Genomic DNA, 21810 nt, shown 5'->3' on the forward strand with positions numbered 1-21810 from the left:
ATTCTGCTCTGGATGCGTGCAGAAGAATTGCATTAGGGCAGGCAGGAGAATTTTAAAAAATTTGCATATTGGTGGTGTTCTCACCAAGGCATTTCTACTGCTTAAAGAAGAATCAAGTGTCCACCTCGTCTGTAAGCGCGCATAAGGGAATGAGGCAGAGCACCTCCCGCAACCCCGTTTTGCAAGCTACATTGGGTGCGTGTGAAAGCAGATTCAAATGCCACATGTTGCTACTTTGTTTCTAGTAGCAGTACACAGAATTAAGCTGACTACAAATCCTTGGGGAAAAAAGCACTGTTTTTTGGTAAGATTAAGTTTTCCAGAAGGACTCTGAATCAGGGAAGTCTCTTTCCCCCTCCCGCAAAAGAGAAAAGTTTGACCTAGAATCTGAAAAGTCAAAAAACTCCTCTTGATATTATTACCGGAGTAGAAGGAAAAGAAACAGAATTACCCAGTTCCATCAAAACAGATCGGGGAATTAAGAGGTCACAAGAGCATTAAGAAGCATTCTCCTTTAATAATTCCAGCAAGTCTGCTGGAAAACCCCTAGACATTATAACACATTTCAGAGTTGTGGCTGTTAACGCATCCATGAAAAGCATTGCTAATAAGGCAAGGGACAGGAATCTCCGCTGGTTTTTTTTGTTTGTTTTGGGGTTTTTTTTGGTCTACCAGCTTCTTGGATTACCACTGAAAAAAATCCAGATCTCTGTGCTTTTAGCGCGATGTAAAAAGCAGATGGTATCTCCTTTTCTTGCAGGAGTGCTTTGACAAAAAAACCCAAAACATTCGAGTAGTATCTGTATATTACAATTACCAGCGAGTTTAGAAATGTTAACTAATAAAGTGCAATATGTATAATGAATTTTCTCTCAGATTCTTAATTATATTTTCAGAATGCACAGTGCAAGTTTCCTGTGCTACTGCAGTTGGGAGATTCTCTTTTCAAGGTAAGCCTTCTACACCTGCTACAGAGGAAGGACTTTGGCCTTCATATTAAACTCTGAAAGCATTGAAACTGTATCCTGCCAGCCTGAACTTCTAACGTTTGAATTTACGTCAGTGAACATTGGTGGAGCCGTTTTGGGTAACTTTGGATTTCTGCCTCAGCCTGATCCTGCTTGGCTGCCTGGGTCACTTTACTGAAACACTAGATACTCAAAACCCCATAAACCAACTACACAAGATCAGAATGCTCCACCCATGATTAAAGGTAAAAGTTAAACCCATAGTGAGCCTGAGGAAGCCAACATCCACAATACTTTTACATTTACTTACAATTTTAAAATGAGACTTTTTACAAATAAGAAGCCTGATTTTAACTAGACATGTTCCATTGTCTTTGAAATCAAATAATTTCTATTAATGCTTCAGCTAATATTGAAAAGCTTAAGCAATAATTTTAAAAACATGACAGTTACAGAAACACAAAATATTGTAGTTTTCCCTGTGCTTTCAGATTACTGATCACTCATACTCAGTAGCATTTATTCTTTAATTCCTCCCCCCACATATATATGTATTTAATATATATGAATATATATGAAATCACATACAGCTTCATTCACAAACTAGATAAATGGAGCTATGTGCAATTTTTTAAGGTAACCATATTTATAGGCAGTCAGCCCATGTCATTCATGTCAAATGCAACAGCATGTTAGCAAAACAAGTAGTTCTGGATTTCAGGTTATTCATTGCCTTAGATCTCTGGGTCAGGACCTATGTTTTTTTCCCCAGAGTGTGAGACTTTACGATACCAGGTTTCTGATTCATAAATCAAAGCTAGCATGTGCTATCACAATAAAAACATCAACACAAACTCTTGTAGAAACAGTGCTTTTCAGAGAAACTTAGCCTTGTGTTTTAGTATGAACTGTATTTGAGAATCAAGCAATAGAATACCAAAGCCTAGCACCTAGCATACAGATTTTACAGCATTTGTCCAATATTAGTACATCCTTTTGAAGAGGAATATATTGGCTCCATCTAGAGTGGTAAAATCCACTCCTTTTGCTTATGTGCCAGAAGTCAAGCGTATTCATGAAGATCCACTTGTGTATTTAATAATACTTCTTCCACATATACCCCCCCATCCGTGCCTACCAGAGCTATGTCCTTGCAGAATACTTTCTATATGTGGAAGGGGGGAGAAAAAAAAAAGCTATAGTAATGATACTTCCGAGACCATTTTAGGAGTGATCTATACCATTAATGAAACAGTTCTGGCCTCTATTTCTCACACCAGGACCTCTTTTGTACTAGTTAATGTACTCATTTTCTAACTGATTGTAAAAGTACATGTGATTCTCTATGCTCTCTACATACTAAGCTTTAGTCTTAACAACCGTTAGAGCAGACTCCTCTCCGTCATTTCTGCTTCATGAAGATGGTGTCTATAATCATTATGTGCTTAGACAAAAAGCTTCACAAAGTGGCCAATCCTACTGCTTCTAATGGTAATCTGTTGCCCTGCCTTTTGTGCTATGACCTACTGTTTTTGCCAGATTCTAACAGCCTATCTTGCCTGGGATCTGGAAAATGGACATTGCAGTTGCACAAACCAGCTGTGCGTACACACTGACTCTTTACCACGTGTGCAGGAAGTTTCATGTGCCCATACACCATGTATCTACAATGTGTTTGACTGTCTTCCACCACCCGCTTTGGATCTGTAAGTGTTGTTAGGCTTGGGACATTTTTTTTTTTCCTCGACAATTCAGACTGTTTTTCTACCACTATTACAGTTCTAAAATATTTTGCTAATCATAGTACAGAGCAGAAAGAACTTACTTTGTAGTTTGCAAAGCAGAATGTGCTTTCAATTACAATTCACAACTAGTATGTTCTCTAATATAGAAACATCCATTACCAGTAACAAAATGATTCAAACATTCAAATCTTCAAATTTGCTGTTATTTCTGCTTTCTTCTGTTTAAACCACACCTAGTTCAGGATCCGATCGGCTGATTTAATAGTAGTTGCTCCATTTTCTCTAGATAGTCTGCCAATCCTAGTAGGAAATCTAATGGTGCACGTTTAACTTCCAAATACTTTGCAGAATGAGAATAAAGGTAGTATTTAATTCCTTTCACTCAGATTTGCTTAAAACACAACTCAGATTTTGTACCTTAAATAATATTCTTTGCCTTCTGAAATCTTAAACATTAAATTGCTATTCTTTCATGTTTTTGGCGTTACGGCAAAATGAAGCCACACAAAGTATGTTTTACTACAGTGTTTTACTATTTAGGAAAAAGTGAATCAGTAAGATCAATCTATAAAGAGATCATATAGCAGTAGAAATGCACCAAATTTGTTTTGAATGACATCATGTGAGCGATCTAAATCTTCACAAGCTATCTTAACTGAGAAACATGATCCTCACTTTTTGCCTGTCATAGTATGAGTTTCCATTTGCAGGTAGGGTCAATCACAAGCTCCATCCTCCATCGATGATTAGTTCATTACCAGTCACGTAGGCAGACTGAAATTACATAAAAAGTAACAATAATTTAACTAACTTTTCATGGCTATTAAGTACAGGGAAACATTTTTTCTTTAAATGCGAAAAACTGCGTTCTTTTTATACAAACACTATTTTTGTTTTACAAAAATATCTGAATAAATAGAATATAAACAAACTTATAAATGGAAGCCTTTCATCTAACTCAGGGGAGTGTAGCAAAAGTATTATTAGAGGCATTAAGATGAGAATGCATCCTAACTGTACAGATTCACATAAGCTAGACTTCGGATATCTCACCTGCAGGAATAATACCTCACACTATGATGTTATTAGCTCTGTTCAGCTGAGCAGAATCTGACCAGGTCAGCTAATAATTATAAGGGGACCTAACTGAAAATTTAGATGGTGCAGAAAAGAGAGGTAAGCAACTGAGCTGTTGACATTCTTCTCTCTACTATGCCAGTACTGAAGCATATTGGAATATATTGGAAAACTGGAATTCTGCCTACACATGGTTGAAAGCCCTGTGACCAGACTGGAAAAAAAATCATCAGCTTTACAGAAACACTAAAACTAAGATGAAAATGAGAAACAGATTACTGATAGATAGCAACAGATGAGGCACTTAGGGACATGGTTTAGTGGGTCGTGGTGTTGGGTCGACGGTTGGACTTGATGATCTTAGAGGTCTTTTCCAACCTCAATGATTCTATGATTAAGACTGAATTAATTCCATTAAAGTATTCTGTTATGCTCACTAGGACTGCTGGACAAGTCCAAAGGAATCCAGTCCAATTTTAGATTCATAGTAAATTTATGGCATCTGAAATCATCTTGATGTGTGCTCATTAGTGTTGGTGGGATTTGCAGTGGTCATTAAGAGCTTGGTCTATAACAACCTCAGTGGGTCTATTGTTTTCTTTATGCCAAAAGGGTAGATTTACTCTGAGCATTAGCCCTTTTAGCTACAAATCTCCAGCAGTTCTACACAAATATTTGCTCTTGGATAGCGAAGGTAGGTGATGACTACTAATTCTACCTCCTTGAAACATTATCTAGCTGCGGTGCAAACTTGGAAAAGCAGACAAGCCCATTTCTCCTATCATTCAGGGTGAACTGGGGTCAGTCAATTTACTCAGACGACATGAAACCACCAGGCTATGGTACCAAATACATAATGCCTTAACAATCACCGTCAACGTTCAGAGTACTTTTTGTACTGTAGGTTGAACTCAGTAAAAGATTGCCAGCTTTTTATTTTTGTAATAATCTAGCTCAAAGACAATATAAATCCTCCTAAAACAAATTCCCTCTATTGTGATGCAGCAAAGTAGCATGGGATTCTGTGACAGGAAGTTTTATCGTTCTATACTTACTTCATCAGAGGCCAAGTACACAAAGAGATGGGCTACTTCTTCAGCAGTAGCCATCCTACCAGTCTTCTGTCTGGCTAGAAAGTCTTTCAATGCCTAGGTATATAAGAGCATTTGGTATATTAAAAAAAATAAAGCAATTATTTAAATCTGGTTAGTCTGACATGTACAAAGCAATACTGGAAACAGGCCATAAGCCACAACTTCCTTTAGTACACTGGGTAGGGAATTTATGCTAGAAAACGAAATTGGAAGATTAACAGTAGTATGAATTTCAGGTTGCAAAATAGTAGGAGACTGGACCTAAATCTCTGGTTCCAGAATAAAGCCAACATAAGTCCTTCTTCCTTTGGTGGTAGACATTTCCAGGGCCTTCAAATGAGTGCTCACAGTTATCTAGTCAGTATGGTTAAGGATCCTAAATAAAACTTTGAAATGAGAAGGCCAGAATGCCCTTTCTATCATAGTTTTGCACTAGTTTGTGGCTGCCAGATGCCACAGTAGAAAACATCATCTACTTTTGCACTAGATACTGTAACCAATGGTTGCAAATACTTCCATAGGTGACACACCCTCTGTAGTCACTAAGAAATAGTATCCTTCTGAGGCATTTTAAAACTTCTGTCTTGAGTACAAACTGACCAAACTATGAAAGGAGACACATAGGTTATCATTGGTATTCTGAAATAGGGGACATTCTTGAATCTGGGCAGAAATGCCTTTTTTTTTTTTTAAGGGAGTTAAATATATGTATGTACATGATCAAACTAATAAATTGCTTTCTCACCTGTTCTGGGTTAGGCTGGGCTTGGATTCTTTCCTGTAAAGATGGTGTGTCAACAGTTCCTAAGCAAAATTTTAAATTCAATGTTAAAAAACAACTGCATCAACAGTCATGACAAAGAAATGCAGTTCATTGGTTCTATTTCTATGTCTTGACACTTAAGTGTAACTTCATAATATGATTCAGGAGTGTGCTGGTTTTGGCTGGGGTAGTGTTAATTTTTTCCATAGTAGCTTGTACGGGGCTACGTTTTGGATTTGTGCTGGAAACAGTGTCAATAACACAGGGATGTTTTAGTTACTGCTGAGCAGGGCTTACACACAGCCAAGGCCTTTTCTGCTTCTCACACCCACCCCACCAGCGAGCAGGCTGGGGGTGCACAAGAAGCTGGGAGGGGACACGGCTGGGACAGCTGACCCCAACTGACCAAAGGGACATTCCATACCATGTGACGTCATGCTCAGCATATAAAGCTGGGGGAAGAAGGAAGGGGGGATGTTCAGAGTGATGGCATTTTGTCTTCCCAAGTCACCGTTATGCATGATGGAGCCCTGCTTTCCTGGAGATGGCTGAGCACCTGCCTGCTGATGGGAAGCAGTGAATGGATTCCTTGTTTTGCTTTGCTTGCGTGTGCGGCTTTTGCTTTACCTATTAAACTGTCTTTATCTCAACCTATGAGTTTTCTCACATTTACCCTTCCAATTCTCCCCCCCATCCCACCGGTAAGGAGTGAGTGAGGAGCTGTGTGGTGCCTAGTTGCCAGCTGGGGTTAAACCATGACAAGGACAAAGACTGCAAAACTATCAACATAGCATAGGACTCTCAACTTCAGTAAAAGGCAAGCCTTGAGAATCAGATTCAATACTTTTCAGATGGTTAAACAATGGCTAGCCGGTTAGCTAGCCCTTGTCTGCTTCCAGACTATGTCTTTGAAAATAAACATCCAAACACTGTGTAATGGATATATGATGTGCATATGCTGGGTTAACAGACTAAACATACTATAAAAGTAACAACTTTTCTATTTTAATTCTCAGAAGTGTTTCAAGCACGTCCTGTTCTTTTTGATTGCTGGTAACTTTAGTTGCCACTTGCAAGTCTATTCTTTGTTAACAATGTCAGACTAAATCGGGCCTTCTAGCACCCGCTCCTAGCTTACAAAATAATGTAAGAATACTTACCAGGACATATGCAGTTGCATCTGATGCCTTGTTCAATGAAATCAGCAGCCACAGACTTTGTTAGACCAATAACTGCTGCCTTTGAAGTACTATATACACATCTGTTCACAACTCCTAACAGAAGGTCAGTGTGAAGGCAGCATAGAAACATGTTTAAGAAAAAAAAAAGAGACCCAAGTTTGTTCAATATGCACCTGCTTCTGGACTCCAGCATTTCCTATAGCACCCGCAGTCTCTCCATAAGGGCGGGCTAACTAGAATGCTAACTGCCAGAATTCTACTCAGGCATACACCACAGCAAAGCGCACGATCTTTCAATAGTATCAGTTTGGGGAGTAGTCTAGATTAGTTAACAAAGCACACAGAGATTTAGGAACAGCAGACACCCATCTGTTAGTCACCATCAGGTTTCCTTGGGAAGCATAGCTATAGTGCTTACGTAACTGCCATTTCTTCATTGTTTCTCTGAAGGACATACGTGGTAAGATATCACTGGAAGTAATTCCTTTTTAGTTAATACAAACTGGTAAAAAGGGTGCTACAAAACATTCAGGACACAGATTTAAAAGCTCAAAGGCAAGGATCTTAATGTTTCTGCAATTTCCCATCTGTGTCCTTACATGTACGTACGAGTTGATGTGTTCACTTTTTTTTTTAATTGCATCTCTCCACAGGATTGGCAACGTCCTCTAAATTCAAAGTCGTGCAATATTTATTTTGCATTCCTGCCATTTTAAAGATTATATAAGGAACTCTAGCAAGCTACTGACCTTTAACGCTGGATGCCACAGAAGACATATTTATAATATTTCCAGATTTCTGTTTAAGCATCTGCAAAAGAATACTTATGTCATTCAAATGCAAACTATTTTGCCACCTGCAGGTCCAGCAAAATAGCACATAACAACCTGTGGAACAGCCCTACATGCCATTGGTACGCAGGGTAAGAAAGCTTAATTGGCATGAATAGGTGCTTATCTCTTTTTGATCTATTGACTGAAGTAGTACAGCAGAATCTAAAAATCTTACTAGGTTCTCCTAGATCATCTCAGGGGTGACGACTATGACAGGAAAGGATTTTTTTCCTAGATAGCCACCTCTGAATCATTGTCCTCGTCACTACAGTAAGTTACCGTACACAGACATCTGCTCATACCATCTACTAATACACTAATTAACTTCTCCATTGCTTTGGAGAAGACTAAAACATAACTCTCTAGCATCTTTGAATTGTAGCTAAATTTCTTTAAGTTATAACCTTTTAGGCATCTCAAAACCTGAGACGCCTGAAGTTGTTATAAAGAACCTTTGAAAATGAAGATCACCTAAGAAAAAAACCAACCCAAAACCAAAAAACAAACAAAAAAGACTGGAACAACAGTGAAAAGAGCAGTTGTGGTCACAGCTTCCACTTCTGGCCTTTGCATTTACAGGAATACAAACACCTTTTACAGTCCACAAATTTTTGTAGTCCTGAAGCTAGTTACTACATCAAACACAACAAGTGTCCTCAAGCTGCTAGACTGCCTAATTGGATTGTTTTCTGATATAACCAGCATGTTGGCATCAGTGGCGCTGAATTTCTTTACAAGATAATTTCCAGATTTGGATAAAATTCATATTAATATACATATTTTATAAATACTTTGTAGCAGTGGTATTGTGCAGCTGTGTGCTATAGTATAATACGGTAGCACTGTATTGCGATGGCTCCCTCACTGCTCTGCATTTGAAGGATTTTAGTTACAAACTACATAGGGCAAAACCCCTGAATTAATCTTCTCTACCATATCCTTCAGACAGATTGTCTACTTGAAGGATTACACGTTGCAGAGACTGTTTTAGGGTAGGATCACCGTAATCTAAGGGCCTCCCCTATACAAAGCCCCATACTTGCCTTTTTATCTCAAACCCCATGCTGTCACAGTGGCAACAACTTCAGACCTCTCACATTTTAAACACAATGAGGCAGAGACTAAAAATCACGGGCAACCAAGCCTTACCTTAGGAAGGAATGTCTTGATCATTAGATACACGCTGCGAACATTGAGGTTCATAGTGAAGTTCCAGTCTTGCTCCTCGCACTCCAGAATGGTTCCATGATGAACAAACCTAGAATAAGTGCATGAAGTGGATTACTGCCTGTGGTTTATATTTCTATGACTTTTTATGCATATTTTTCCATTGCTATTTTGTAATAGCTAGTCCTTCCAACCTTGAAAAGGAGGGACAAGAGCTCTTTTGAAGAAAGCAAGCAACAGTACTTGTCTTCTGATGAGTATCAGGGACACAAGATAGATCTGATATGTGCAAAGAAATGTTTGGTAACAGGGAAATTAAAAAAGATAGTGCACCGGCAGACCATCAATTTTGCTTACTGTTGTGCCAGGAGGGCCAAAGCCATCAGTATAGGGCACCCATAGAGCAGGGACAACATAATAAATTCCAGAATGATTCTATCTTGGCCTGGGTAACAGAGCTACCCACAGAAAGTTCACTGTTGATGAAAACACATGAAAATTTATATTAAAGATATAAAATGTATTAAAACAGAAGAAATAAAATGAATTTAAGTAAAAGAAACTATTTCTGGAGGATGGGGAAAACCGGAAAAAGAAGTAGGATCAAATAGAAGCTGGTTACCCTGCAATGTTACAGAGGACATCAATCCTTTCAATCTCCTTGGCCAGATTTTCTATCTGCTCCTTTTTGGTGACATCCAGAACCCGTATTTGAATGCCTAGAAAAACATGGTATTCACTTCAGCATATTTGGCTAAGGATCAGCAGTTTATTTTTCTGAAGTGCCGAGGACTGCATTTACGATTCAAGTCAGTGGCTTGCCAGGACCAGTCCCCTCTCAGCGGTCCACCACCACATGGAGACTCACTGAGCGAGAGCTACACTTAATGATTAAATTAGTGCAATAGTTAAATCAGGACAGCGAGGACAGCATGGCATGCTATTTAAGATATCAGAAGGGAATTAAAAAAAGATCAACTCATTTGATTGTCATACAGCATCACACAAGCAGATGAGCTAATGTCATTTACCATAAAAACATTTCCAATAAATTTGAATTCCACTGCACTCTCAAACTGAAAAATTACAGAGCCTGTATAGTCATAACAAGCTTTCATGCCCACTGTTAGAGAGTAATAATTACCTGAAACTAGTTGCATGTGTCACATATACTCATCTATCCATGTGTAGTTGAGGATATGATGAATCAGCTTTATACCATTTAATTAATGAGAAAAAGTGATTTTGCATAAGCCAGTAACTTACATAACCTGGAATGATATCATAGCCATGACAATAGAAATGAAGAGGAAGCGTAATAAATTGATGGCTTCTATCATGGAGGCTAGTTTAAAAATATGATGCTTATGTTTTTGCGATTATTTGTTTATAATCATTTATAATCAAACAAAAGAGGGCTGGAAACATGTTGCTTTTCACTATAAGCTTCTATGTATTTCAGCCTCTGACAGCTGTCACTGTCAGCGCTTATAGCATGGGCTGTGCCTGTGCCATACCTTCAAGAAAGACACTGATAAAAAAAAAAACCCAACCAAAACAACCCCTCCAAAAAACCACCTTCTATTTTGTTCAGAGAAGTTACCTCTGAAAGATTGAGAAACATAACTACTGCAAAACAGGGTCAGGCTCAACTCTTCCAAACACTTTTCAATAAAATCAGCCCCTGTAACAGAACTGCTTAAGGGCCAACCACAGCCGTGCCATCCCCTGGCCAGAAGTGAAAAGAGCAAAGTAAAAGAACTACTCTTCCAGATGAGCTGTCATATATGATATGATGATATAAGCTACATCTTATTTTATCTCATTTTACTTAAGTAGCTTCCAGTAATCTAACACAACTAGCTTCTCTCACCCATGTCAAGGCTGAATCCTTACTATGGAATAGGCATACTTCACGATACGCTTTGCCTGCACCCTCACTCCATACTGTGTGTAAAGACTGAGCTGTGCCCCCTTCTCAAATACATGAATTTTTCATCCAAAGGAAACCTGGATGAGTGGAAAAGAAGGAGTCAGGGTGTACTCCAGTAGTTCCCTTAGTGGGTACAATTAGGCTCCCAGGGCACTAAGACTTGCTGCTGCTGACCCTTTTGCCACAGCCTGGTCATGGCATATCCTGTATCTAGGATGAAGGCACATCTAGTGCAGAACACGCCTGTGCCCCAAAACAGGTTTTTTACAATTTAGTCATGTGCTACTAGTGACACACCATCTAATAAATGCCTACAGCTACCTATTGAGAGACTGTAGAGAAGACGGAGCCAGACTTCTCAGAGGCCCACAGTGGAAAGACGAAAGGCAACAGAAAGAAGTTGGAACATGGGAAAGCCTGACTGAATATAAGGTGTGTTTGGTTTTTATGGTTTTTGGTGGGCTTTTTTTTGATGTTTTGGGGGTTTTTTTGGTTGTTTGTTTTTTAAATACCATTATTATTTTAAAACCATGAGGGCAGTCACACTGGAACAGGGACCTACAGAGGTTGTTGAGGAAATTCCATCCTTGGAGATGTTCAGAACTTGATTCAACACAGCCCTGAGCAACCTGCTCTAGCCAGAGCCACTTTGAGCAGTAGGCAGGACCAAATGGCCTCCAGAGGTCTCATCCAATGTACACAATTCAATGAAATACTGTAAAGCTGTCTGTAACGCATCTGAGTGATGTCTAAATTATGGGAGAATTTGATTTGAAATGGATAAAAACCTGTTTCTTTTGAAGCCAAACTGACAAGTCCATGAACAGGCTTTATATGCCTTAGTTAAATGTTATAGACACTTCTGAAGAGATTTGTGTATAACGATGCAATTAGACTACAGACTTGTGATTAACATCAGCACTGGAATTACCTCTCCTGGGTAAAATTCAAAGATCACAATGTGCCAAGTCTTGATGAATTATAGCTTAACTAATATGTCAAAAGGATGGAAACGGCTCTGAGTGTATGGAAAGTTACCCCTTTCCTTGTGAACACACTAGCAGAGGGAAAAAAATGCACAGTTCAAAATGTAACACTTTCCTACACACCCTCAGAATGAACCTGGAAAGTCCTAAAGTTCCTAAAGAATTACAAAGGGATTGCTTGTGGTGAACTCCCGTCAGTAGAGACCGATGTTCACTCTAAAAGTTGTGCCAGAGAAAAGCGTTTTTGCATATTTGACTGTCACTCTGTAATAGGAATTCAGTAAATCCACTTCCTTCTGTCAAATTAAGTTGGAAGCATTTTCAGTTGTGAAATATATCCAAGTCATTTTTTCAATCTTGAAATAAATTTTTTTTTTTAATAGCGTCCCACACTTGTGTCACTTATGATTAAGAAACACAGCTATGCAAAACCTGCTTCTTGAAGTATGTTCCTGTGATATCAGTAGGAAAGCAACCTTCAGGCTTGAGCATTTGTACAAACAGAATAGGCTTATCTAGTGTTGGTGGAATTAGTTTCTGAAGACATACGAATTCTACTAGACAGCTATCCTGTCACTGCATTCCTTAGTAAGTGTGGACCACGGAAATGCAAGACACTAAGTCTACTTTTTGTATAGCTAGATGTTAGTTCTTGCGATCAGAGAAAAGCATTCCATGCCTTTTAGAGTGATATGTTTGACAATTAGCCTGGTGATCTCAAAAGGTAATTGAAATGGGTGCCATTCTGGGAAGCAGAAATCAACTGTTTCTGTGACACAAGAAAGCCAAAGTTATTCCACATGCCTAGAATAATAGTCTGTCTGATATGCTGATGTTGCAGTATGTTACATGCTAAATCTCGGCCATTCCACACCACAGAATAAAGCAATGCCAACGTCTAAAGAATTAGTCTGGATATTTGCCATTTTTTCTGGCCTTTCGAATTTTGCCCTATCCTCAAATTATATTTCAGCCAGTCTACAACAAAACTTGCGAGAGCTAAACTAATGCCTACTGTAGGTCATTTACCTGGATATTTCTCCAGTTCTTGCAGCTTAGACTCATTGATGTCTGTAGCAACGACTTTGGCTCCTTCTTTAGCAAAAGCCTGAAGAATACAAGTGAGAGAAGCAGTTTATATTTAGATATTCCAGATCTTACCAGAAATAAAATCTGTTTTCTTCTCATTTCCTTTTTGGCTTGAAATAAAAGTTGGCTGAAGGCAGCTGATCTCTCACTTTTCATTCTGGGCATGTCAGAAAGTAACGGACATCAATTGCCACACATCCTGGGGACAATTAAGTAACTATGCATGTTCAGTTCTATCTAAAAATAGATTTAAGATGTTTTCCTTAAATTAAGGAATCCATAAATAAAGTGTGAGAACAGTAACCACACTAAGACAACTGGTATTATTATTGCCCTTATTAGCTGCATGTGCACTAGCAAGCACGTTACAAACATGTAGAGCTAGAATTGTCCGTATTGTTGGATTTAAATGAAGTTAGGGGATTTGACAAGTAAAGGCATGAGTCATAAAAAAGGAATGGTGGTATATAAACTTTATGAAAATCCTTTGCATCCAAATCATTGCAATACAGCAATATTAAAAGCAGCACGACTTTTCTTTGATACTTAAGCAGAAATATTCCTTCATTCTTCATGCTCCCCTCAAAACCTGCTTTCTCTGCATTGTGATTACTGATAAATCAACAGCTACGCTAACAAAGTAGCCTCCGTGTCAAAAGTGTTCTGACATCGCAGACTGTAGCCCCTAATCTTCAAAATAAGTGTCTCAAGTGCAGCTTAAGACGATAGTGGCATTAAACATGCCAGCCTTCCATGGCTTGTTGGGTATTTACAGAGTGAAATCATCAGGAAAATTACCTACTACTTTGACAGAGTATTTTAATCTAAGTGCCAAGATCAGCAGTTTTCTGCATTCTTAACTGCATACATGAGAAACTAACTAGTCTGGCAAAAATCCTACTTAGAGAAGCTTTTCCTGGCTTGTTGATTACATTACAGAGGTACTGAGATAACTCTACTAGGTTCTCTATCTGCTATGGAAGAAGGAAGTAGCCGGGGAAGAACAGGTTGGAAGGAATTAAAAGTTAACAGATATGTTAAATTCTGTTTAACAGTAATTTAATAAAATTTGTAAAGGATTTCTCACAGTTGCTCATCGTGAACAACATTGTAGCCATGCTGTTAGCATCACGTAGACTTGGTTACATCAACTATTAGTGTAGATAAGACATCTTGGCTTTACTGTAGGGGATCTTTGCAGTATCCAGCCTTATAACAGGAAATATTCCCTCTATCCTCCTTATCTTCTCCCGGAACAAAGCAGCAGATATACTGGATTAAAGGTACAGGCTGTACAACCATATATTGTTAGAAAAGCAGTTGCAGCTGTTCTGAAATCTTCCCTTATGGCTAACATCACCCCTCAGAGCTGAAGACTTTCAGAAATTCAAATAGCACAAAGCATGCATGATACAGTATAGCGACTATATTATTCCCTGAATTTTTCAATGGGTAGTTCTGACTTCATCAAGGGTTTATTAATTCAAGAACTTGTTTGGTGCAGCTGTCATTGGACAAGCTAGCATTAGAGACCTAGCTTAGGTACAGGAGAACATTTTCCAACTTACTATAGCAGCTGCTCGTCCAATCCCCTGTGCTGCTGCAGACAGCAGTATCGTCTTCCCATCAAGCCGACCCATACTGCTGACCTGTGCAGACAGAAGATGTCACGGAATCTTTAACAAAAAGATGAGCCAACAACACTTACTGGGAATCAGATGCAAATGCATTCCAAAAGCTAGACGTGATTCAGAGTACCTCTGCCATCAAATCACATCACAGATTGTCTTGTTTGGCTGCAGTATGACCCTGAGTCATGCAGGGTGCTGAGGGGGGGACTGCCTCAACCTCTCCCCCCCATATGTAAGGACCTCAAAAAGATCAAAAGGCATTTGAGCTCAAAAGCCAAGCTTTCTGTTATAACATAACAGAAACCGGACTTTATTTTTCCTTAAACAGAAAAGAGAATCAAGATGAAACAGAATAGAAGTACAATAGTTTGTAATCTAGCATTTCCACTGTCCATTGTGTTCTTAGAAAGCAGGTCTATCTTCTATTCCCCTCAAACTACAAACTCATCAACTTCCTAGATTGCAATAAATTCCACACAATACCCTGGCCTAGGTGTCTGCTCTGAATTATCTTAGGAATCTTCCAGCACAGCAGATTCCCAGCTCCAACAAGGCAGGAGGGTGAGGGGGGAAATGAAGGTCCTGTCTCGCCTCTCTCACATTGCTTGCTCTCAGGGAACTACTGAGCATGCTTGGGGCAAGCGGGAGGAAACCTCTAGGAGGTTCCACCTTATTCAATGTGTAGCAGCCAAAAGGCAAAATGTAGCCCTCTTCTCTTCTGCCCAAGCACACACTTTCAAATGCTGCGTTATGTTTAAAGAAATATAGCATGTAAAGTTGCAAACAAGTAAAAGCAAATGCCATCCTCTCACTCCTATGGATTCAAAAGTTTCCAGTAGGATTTTTGGTTATTTAAGGAGTAAACTACTTAATAGGATGTTTCAAAGAACTACCTAAAAAGTAAGGCCACTGTGTTCCAGTCAGAGTGAGATATCTGGTGTTTGTTAACTGGGTTCCCAATAAGCAAAACTTTCTGCACTTTTATAATCCACAGAGCAAAATTTGTTTATGTAGCTATGAGTGTAGAAAGGTGTCCCAAGAACTTGAAGTCTTTGAATATATACAGGAATCCAACATACCGAGTACTTCACTGAGAAGTTAAGATAAAGATGCCATGATCTCCTCTAGGTTAGCAGCCAATGCTATCATCTAGAGATGCTCCAATCCATGCTGTGACTCAGATTACCGAGTTGAATTTAGTGTCCTACATCTTACACCAGATTATTCATTTCTCTGATTTTGACCAGAAATTCTGTTTTCTCAGCAGCTTTTCCTGACAAAAGTTGCAGCAAAACTAATGTTTCCCTGAAGGTTACAGATTCAACAAATCAGACTTCTTCTGAAGCTGTTTAACTGAAAAACTCTTTCCGTTCCAATATGAAAAACATGATCTCTTTTGATTTAAAGTTGGACTGAGTTACAGACCATGTTTCAAGACATTGAAATGTTTCGCTGCAGGTTCCCCCCATAACTGGGACACACACGCACATACGCACACAGAAACAAAGCACAAAACTAAAGAACAGCCTCCTAAGCAAACCCTAACTGAGATGCACCTTTCTAATTGGGGGAAAGCACAATACCTTAAAATCACTTTTTAGGTTGGCTAGTAAAAAGACGTCTCTTCAGGTACCTCTGATAGTAGGCTGTATAAGGTTATATGAGATCAGGCCCGCCTTAGCATAACCTTTTTGTATTGACAGGTGAAAAATACAAAGTTAACAGAGCAGAATGAGATTATACACACAACTAGGTTGCACTGTCTCTCTAGTGTACCAAGCATTCCAAAATGCAACTCCTCAAACACAAAACTCTAGGAAAGGTTCTATTAATTGTAGCAAGTCCCGAGCACCTCAACAATGAGCTCAAAGTGCTCACTCAAGGCAGAGGAAGCTCTTTCTTATTCTTTGTTGTCACATACATCTTTTCAGTGGGAAACAAAAACCTGATCAGTCCAAGTACTTCCCCAAGTCACCTTAACGCTTTGGAAGCAAAATGCACTATAAATACATTTTTCAATCTAACAATCAGTTTTTATGAACATTTGCCACACCGATTGTATAAAGCATTTAAAAATAAGTATTAATATAGTCACTCACCAAGAGATCTCAAACAGCTTGTTATGTTTACTGACCTTTGTACAAAAGGAAGTTTTATACTTTTTTTTGCTGTGCTTTTTGGGATTTGTAGTCTAATTGGTAAGTTTCTCTAGATGAACGTAATTTCCTGTTGAAACATTGAGATGCTGCCATCTAGTGAAACTCAAGATTTTAGAAGTGTGATTTTCTGCACAGGAAAGGACAAAAAAGGATCACCAGCATTAGCTGTCCATTCACCCTAAGGAAATCAACAGGATTCCCACCAAAAAAGGCCACAAACATGTTTTTCCCAAGCAATTTCTCTTTAGCAATATAAGCTATCAAATTCCAGACTAGGACAATACATGCATAATAAATTTTGTTCTCTGTTAAACTGGTGATTTACCAACTTTTCTTTTTGTATCTAGTGGTTTAACTTACATTTGTTAAGGCAGAGTTAATAAAGCTACCCTGAGAGCATTCTTAAAGAATTTGGAATCCTGCCTGAATTTCAGTTGGCACTGTCCTGGTTTCAGCTGGGATAGAGTTAATTTTCTTCCTAGCAAACCCAGCTGGTACAGTGCTGGGTTTTGGATTTAGGGTGAGAACAATGTTGATAACACACCGATGTTTTAGTTGTTGCTAGGTAGTGCTTACACTAGTCAAGGACTTTTTAGTTTTCCATGCTCTACCGACTGAGAAGGCTGGAGGTGCACAAGAAGCTGGGAGGGGGCACAGCCAAACTGGCCAAAGGGACATTCCATACCATGTGACGTCCTGCTCAGTACATAAACTGGGGGAAGCTGGCCGGGGGGGCCGCTGCTTGGGGACTGGCTGGGCATCGGTCGGCAGGTGGTGAGCAATGGCATTGTGCATCACTTGCTTTGTATATTCTTTTATTATTACTATTTTACTTTATTTTATTTCAATTATTAAACTGTTCCTATCTCAATCCATGAGTTTTCTCACTTTTACTCTCCCAATTCTCTCCCCCATTCCACTGGGGGAGAGTGAGCAAGCAGCTGTGTGGTGCTCAGTTGCCAGCTGAGGTTAAACCACAACAGGCACATTTTCTTCAGAAAAGCCATTTCTGTGGGTAAACCGGGACACACAGACACAAAGTTCAGTAATATTAAGTTTTTCTTGTCTTTCTGCTAAACTATGATAGCTTTCTAAGGCTTTGTGAATCAGCTCCCCAGTAAACAAAATCTTTAATGACTAGGTTTTCTAAAAGCATTTATCCTTCTGTCCCTGACCTTTTGCCTACTGAATTCAGAGGCAAAATAGGTTCCTGTTTTTCAGCTCAGTCACCAGAAAAATCTCCAAATCTAGAAGTGTTCCAAGCAAGCAATAATTAACAAAACACCCCCTTGAAATTTTATACAAAAGAGGTAGAGATCTATATATACACCTAGTTCCCCCCCTTCTGGAAGGAAAAGTCAGTTTAATTTATTAGAACACCAAAATGGAGGGACTGAAAAAAAAGCTGGTAGCTAAAGAAAGTATCTTTCAACCATAGTGGGAAATTGAAAAAAAACCAAACCAAAACAAAGAAAACCCCCAACCAACCAACCCACCCCAAAACAAAAACACCCACCATGCAAATACCAGCACTTTGCACTTATCACTGTCAGGAAATAAATTGCTCCTACATACCTACTGCTGTGGTAGGAAAGGAGAGACTGCAGTGCTGAACTCAGAAATGGTATTTAGAACCTGTGTATTTTTGGCTAGCAATATCTTTAAAAGCTTCCCAAAATACATTCCAGGTCAGATTGAGATAAATGCTTGCAATTTCTTAGTAGTTACAGTAGTTGGCAGAGTTTTCAGCTATTCAAGGTAAATAAATAGCTGGTTCTTTAATAAAGATCTCTGAAGTACCTCCATCAGGTAAATAATCCTCGTGCGACTTTTCCAATTCCAGTAACTGCCGAATGCCCAGGAACATGTCAATGTAACCATTTGCTTATCAGTATGGGTAACCCAAAATGGAGTATCAAGAACTCTATTCCTATAAAATAAGGATAATGCTTTTGATGCAGATATCTTTCTTAGGTATGACTTTCTCACCTCATGATGATTTCATTCTTAAAGGAGTTGATCTTGGGTTGAGTGCCAAATTCCTACTTAGTTGGCAGTGGAGGGTGTATGGGGAGGAAAGGGAGGAGGATCTATCTTTTAGACTTCAAACATTTCCTGACAGTGAAAGATTCAGTTAGAAAGAAGAATTAAACAAAACACTGGTGATCTAGACCTGTGCAACAGTAAACTTCCACACAAAGTAATTATTGCGGAAAGCTAGAGAGGACACAGACAAGAAGCATAATGATGATGGAAGTGGCGAGATTACTATAAAAGATAGTCTTTAGATACTGAATATTGTAATCAACATCCTTAGATCATAGCACAAGTGAAGTGACCAGCAGAAGTATTTTTAAATACTTAACACATTAAAGTTTATTGTCAAAACAAACCTTCTTATACAAAAAATACAAAAAAGTAGGTCTCGCAATGCAGATAAGCAGGCTAGTAAAATAGTCCGTCTTGCAGCCCTGATCGTCCAGTTTGTTTTCCATTCACTAGAGTAGCAGAAGAGTGTCAGGTCCACTGCTTACTATAAAAAAAATTCCAATACCCAACTTCAGACAGGAACTACAAGTATATTGGAAAGATGATCCAAAATACAAAGTTACTCTTGGTACCATAATTGGCTGAGCTGCAGAAATATCGTAAGGAGTTTAAGAGGAACCCTTGATTGTGTGCCCTATAAACAGAAAGTTAGTAACTTCAGTTGCAACGTCCAGATAGAGAAGTTAAAATTGTGCTGAAAATGCAGTTTCTGTGGATTTAGAGAGAGCGCATGCTATAAAGCCATATGCTGAGAAACAAAAAGTATAGTTCTTTCCAACTCAATAGCACTCTGAAGGTACAAATATCGACCACCCAGAAGAGGGCTGTTTTAGGAATGACAGAATTAAGTTTAAGATTGAGAAGTTTCACAGTAGATTAGTTTGTGATCCATTCCTGTTTCCCTTTTTTCTTCAATACATTGGCTTTTCTTTCTTTGCCATCCGAAAAAAAAAACCCAAAGCAGATCATCATCAGATCAGCAGGTTGTGGGCAACTTGACTGCTTTTCCATCTTTGTTCTTGTATTCCAGCTTTTCCAGTTGTGAAAAATAGCAACTCCGAGACAGCAAGGGATTTGCACGCCACCAGCGCTCTTCTCACAATTCGTGGAATTTGGCTGATTGCTTTTGATAAGCAATTGTCTTTCATATATGCAGATTCTGGCTGTAGCTACTGCAAAGGCAGCTTACAACAGAGCACCTTTATTGGGTGGTACAATCAGGGGCTTTATCTTTATCTGAAGTTCCAAACCAGTGCTTAAGATGTTCTTCTGTGGGCTCTATTCCCGCAGGTCGTGTATCTATACAGAAGACAAGAACATTGAAGTAACACTTAAACTTTCCCAGTTAGACAGGCAGTAGGAATACAACAATTTAATCTTGACTAGTGTTTTAAATGTCAACTATCAAAGCTTGCCTCTGAGGAGCTTTGTGTTGTGAGAAGTCTGTACTATTACCAAGTTGGCCATCACAAGAAACAGCAATGAGTCAGATTCTTTCTGGAAGTCTGCCATTAATACCTTGAAAACTGGTTAACTCTTCAACATGTCTGCTGAGGCCTTCTGAAAGTTTTTAGAAGCAAGTGTAATGATGAGGGCAATAGCATTAATATGCTAGCATAGATCACTAGGAGACTTCCCCAGAAGTCACCAGGCCAGATAAGAAATCCTGAGTAGGGCTGAGGAACAGAAGTTACCAAAACAGCTACTACTGCAGCTGGAGCCAGGCAGACTGGCAGATTCAACATCAAAGACTAAAGTCTACCATCTTGAAGTTTAGAAAAAAGTTAACCAGCAGTTAACTTTGAATAGTTTTGCCAGAAGTCTGTGCTTAACCAATGTAAAGTTAAAAAGTAAAACATTTTAGAGCATCAGCTATCTAGTAATGATATTCTGCTAATTCACTTTTTAAAGTCAGTCATCAACACTTCCACTGCAGCAAAAGAAAAAAAGTTTGTATAATCTTCAGGGGGTGAAGGATCCATTTAAGTATTTAGGTTCTGTAGAGCACATATAAGCTTCACAGCTCTAGCTGGTCAGCCCTTCAACAGACAGCTGACTAACCCCATTCAGGAAAACTGTGTTATCATGCAAGTTTCAGGTCTGAATATAGAAAGTACAGAGCATTTACACTCAGCTCGCAGACCACCCCTTATATTTTGCCTCTCCAAATCTTTATAGGACAACACCACCGTGTTACGTACCTGTTAGTGTACCCAAGCTGGAATTATCAAAGAAATTTGTTGGACAAGTCAGTGGCAGAGGCTTTGCTACGTCCTGAGTCACAATTTCTTGAGAAATAGGTTCCTTGGAGGGTGAAGGCATTTGCTCTTTAAGGGAATATGACACTGTCTTCCTTGGAGTACCAAGGGGTACTGTCTCTCGAGTGGTTTCTCTTGAGGATCGTTCTTTCCATTTTAGTGCTCTTTCTTTCCATTTTCTAAGTTCCTCTTTCAGTTGAAGCTCATTACTGAAGTGAAAAAAAAAAAAAAAATGGCATTTAAAAAAATTTAAAGTAGTTCCTTTAAGTAAGGAAAAATTCCTGACAACAGACAGTTCCTGTATTTTCAGATGACATACCACAGACATGCAATGCAAGACCATATCTGGGTATCTTGCTTTCAGAGACAATTTTTTTTTTAAGCTAAAATTCCTTCCGACATAAAATTTAGGTATATCTTCTAGCATTTAAGAGATTCTTATGAAAGAAAGCAATTTAAAGTTCAAAAGCCATAAAGATATGTAAGCAATAAGTCACTAGCTTTAAATAAAAGTTTACGATGTGAAAGAATCTAGAAAATCTAAAATTAATAATAATTACTCACTTCTACAGGTCTCACAGAAAGAAACACTAATGACATGCATAGTTAAATAGCAACAAATGATTTTACATGTTGCTGATCAGCTTTATAACTTACCTTAGTAGAAGGTCATTTTGTTTCTTCATGTGCAAATTCTCTTTCTGTAGCTTAGCTTGTTCAGATTTTAGAACAAGTATTTGTGTGCTCTGTACAATACCACTGCCACCACCACAAGTAAGGGGTTTTTGGGATTGCTGAGGAGCTTCTTTTTCCAGCACCACTAGAAAACAGTTTTATACACATGTGTGTTATTTGGACAGTGCTTAAAACCAGGCCA

The 21810-nt window shown here is 38.8% G+C and overlaps 2 protein-coding genes across 2 annotated transcripts in view; both read right to left on the reverse strand.

Annotated features, from left to right (window-relative positions):
• Nucleotides 1-497: 497 nt before the first annotated feature.
• On the reverse strand, nucleotides 498-16616 carry BDH2 (3-hydroxybutyrate dehydrogenase 2). Its single transcript, XM_076336837.1, has 10 exons — nucleotides 16567-16616; nucleotides 14405-14485; nucleotides 12777-12855; nucleotides 9451-9547; nucleotides 8811-8919; nucleotides 7578-7638; nucleotides 6808-6921; nucleotides 5630-5688; nucleotides 4846-4938; nucleotides 498-3487 (listed from the first exon to the last, which is right to left on the reverse strand). The coding sequence occupies exons 2-10, from the start codon at nucleotides 14474-14476 to the stop codon at nucleotides 3434-3436; spliced, it is 738 nt and encodes a 245-aa protein (XP_076192952.1). The 5' UTR covers nucleotides 14477-14485; nucleotides 16567-16616; the 3' UTR covers nucleotides 498-3433.
• A 2370-nt stretch (nucleotides 16617-18986) lies between these two features.
• The window catches only part of CENPE (centromere protein E), a 38251-nt gene continuing 35427 nt past the window's right edge, over nucleotides 18987-21810 (reverse strand). The window contains exons 42-44 of the mRNA XM_076336838.1: nucleotides 21591-21753; nucleotides 20877-21142; nucleotides 18987-19974 (exon numbers count right to left, since the gene is read on the reverse strand). Of these exons, the coding sequence (XP_076192953.1) occupies nucleotides 19877-19974; nucleotides 20877-21142; nucleotides 21591-21753 (527 nt within the window). The 3' untranslated portion in view covers nucleotides 18987-19876. The remainder of the gene's footprint in view (nucleotides 19975-20876; nucleotides 21143-21590; nucleotides 21754-21810) is intronic.

This window comes from Aptenodytes patagonicus, chromosome 4 (assembly GCF_965638725.1).
Source record: "Aptenodytes patagonicus chromosome 4, bAptPat1.pri.cur, whole genome shotgun sequence".
Lineage (NCBI taxonomy): Eukaryota > Metazoa > Chordata > Aves > Sphenisciformes > Spheniscidae > Aptenodytes > Aptenodytes patagonicus.

Coding starts and splice junctions, on each gene's coding strand:
- BDH2 (XM_076336837.1), bottom strand. CDS start 14,476: ATGGGTCGGCTTGATGGGAAGACGATACTGCTGTCTGCAGCAGCACAG. Junction 12,856..14,404: donor TTGGACGAGCAGCTGCTATA/GTAAGTTGGAAA, acceptor TGTATTCTTCAG/GCTTTTGCTAAAGAAGGAGC. Junction 7,639..8,810: donor TCAAGACATTCCTTCCTAAG/GTAAGGCTTGGT, acceptor ATTCTTTTGCAG/ATGCTTAAACAGAAATCTGG.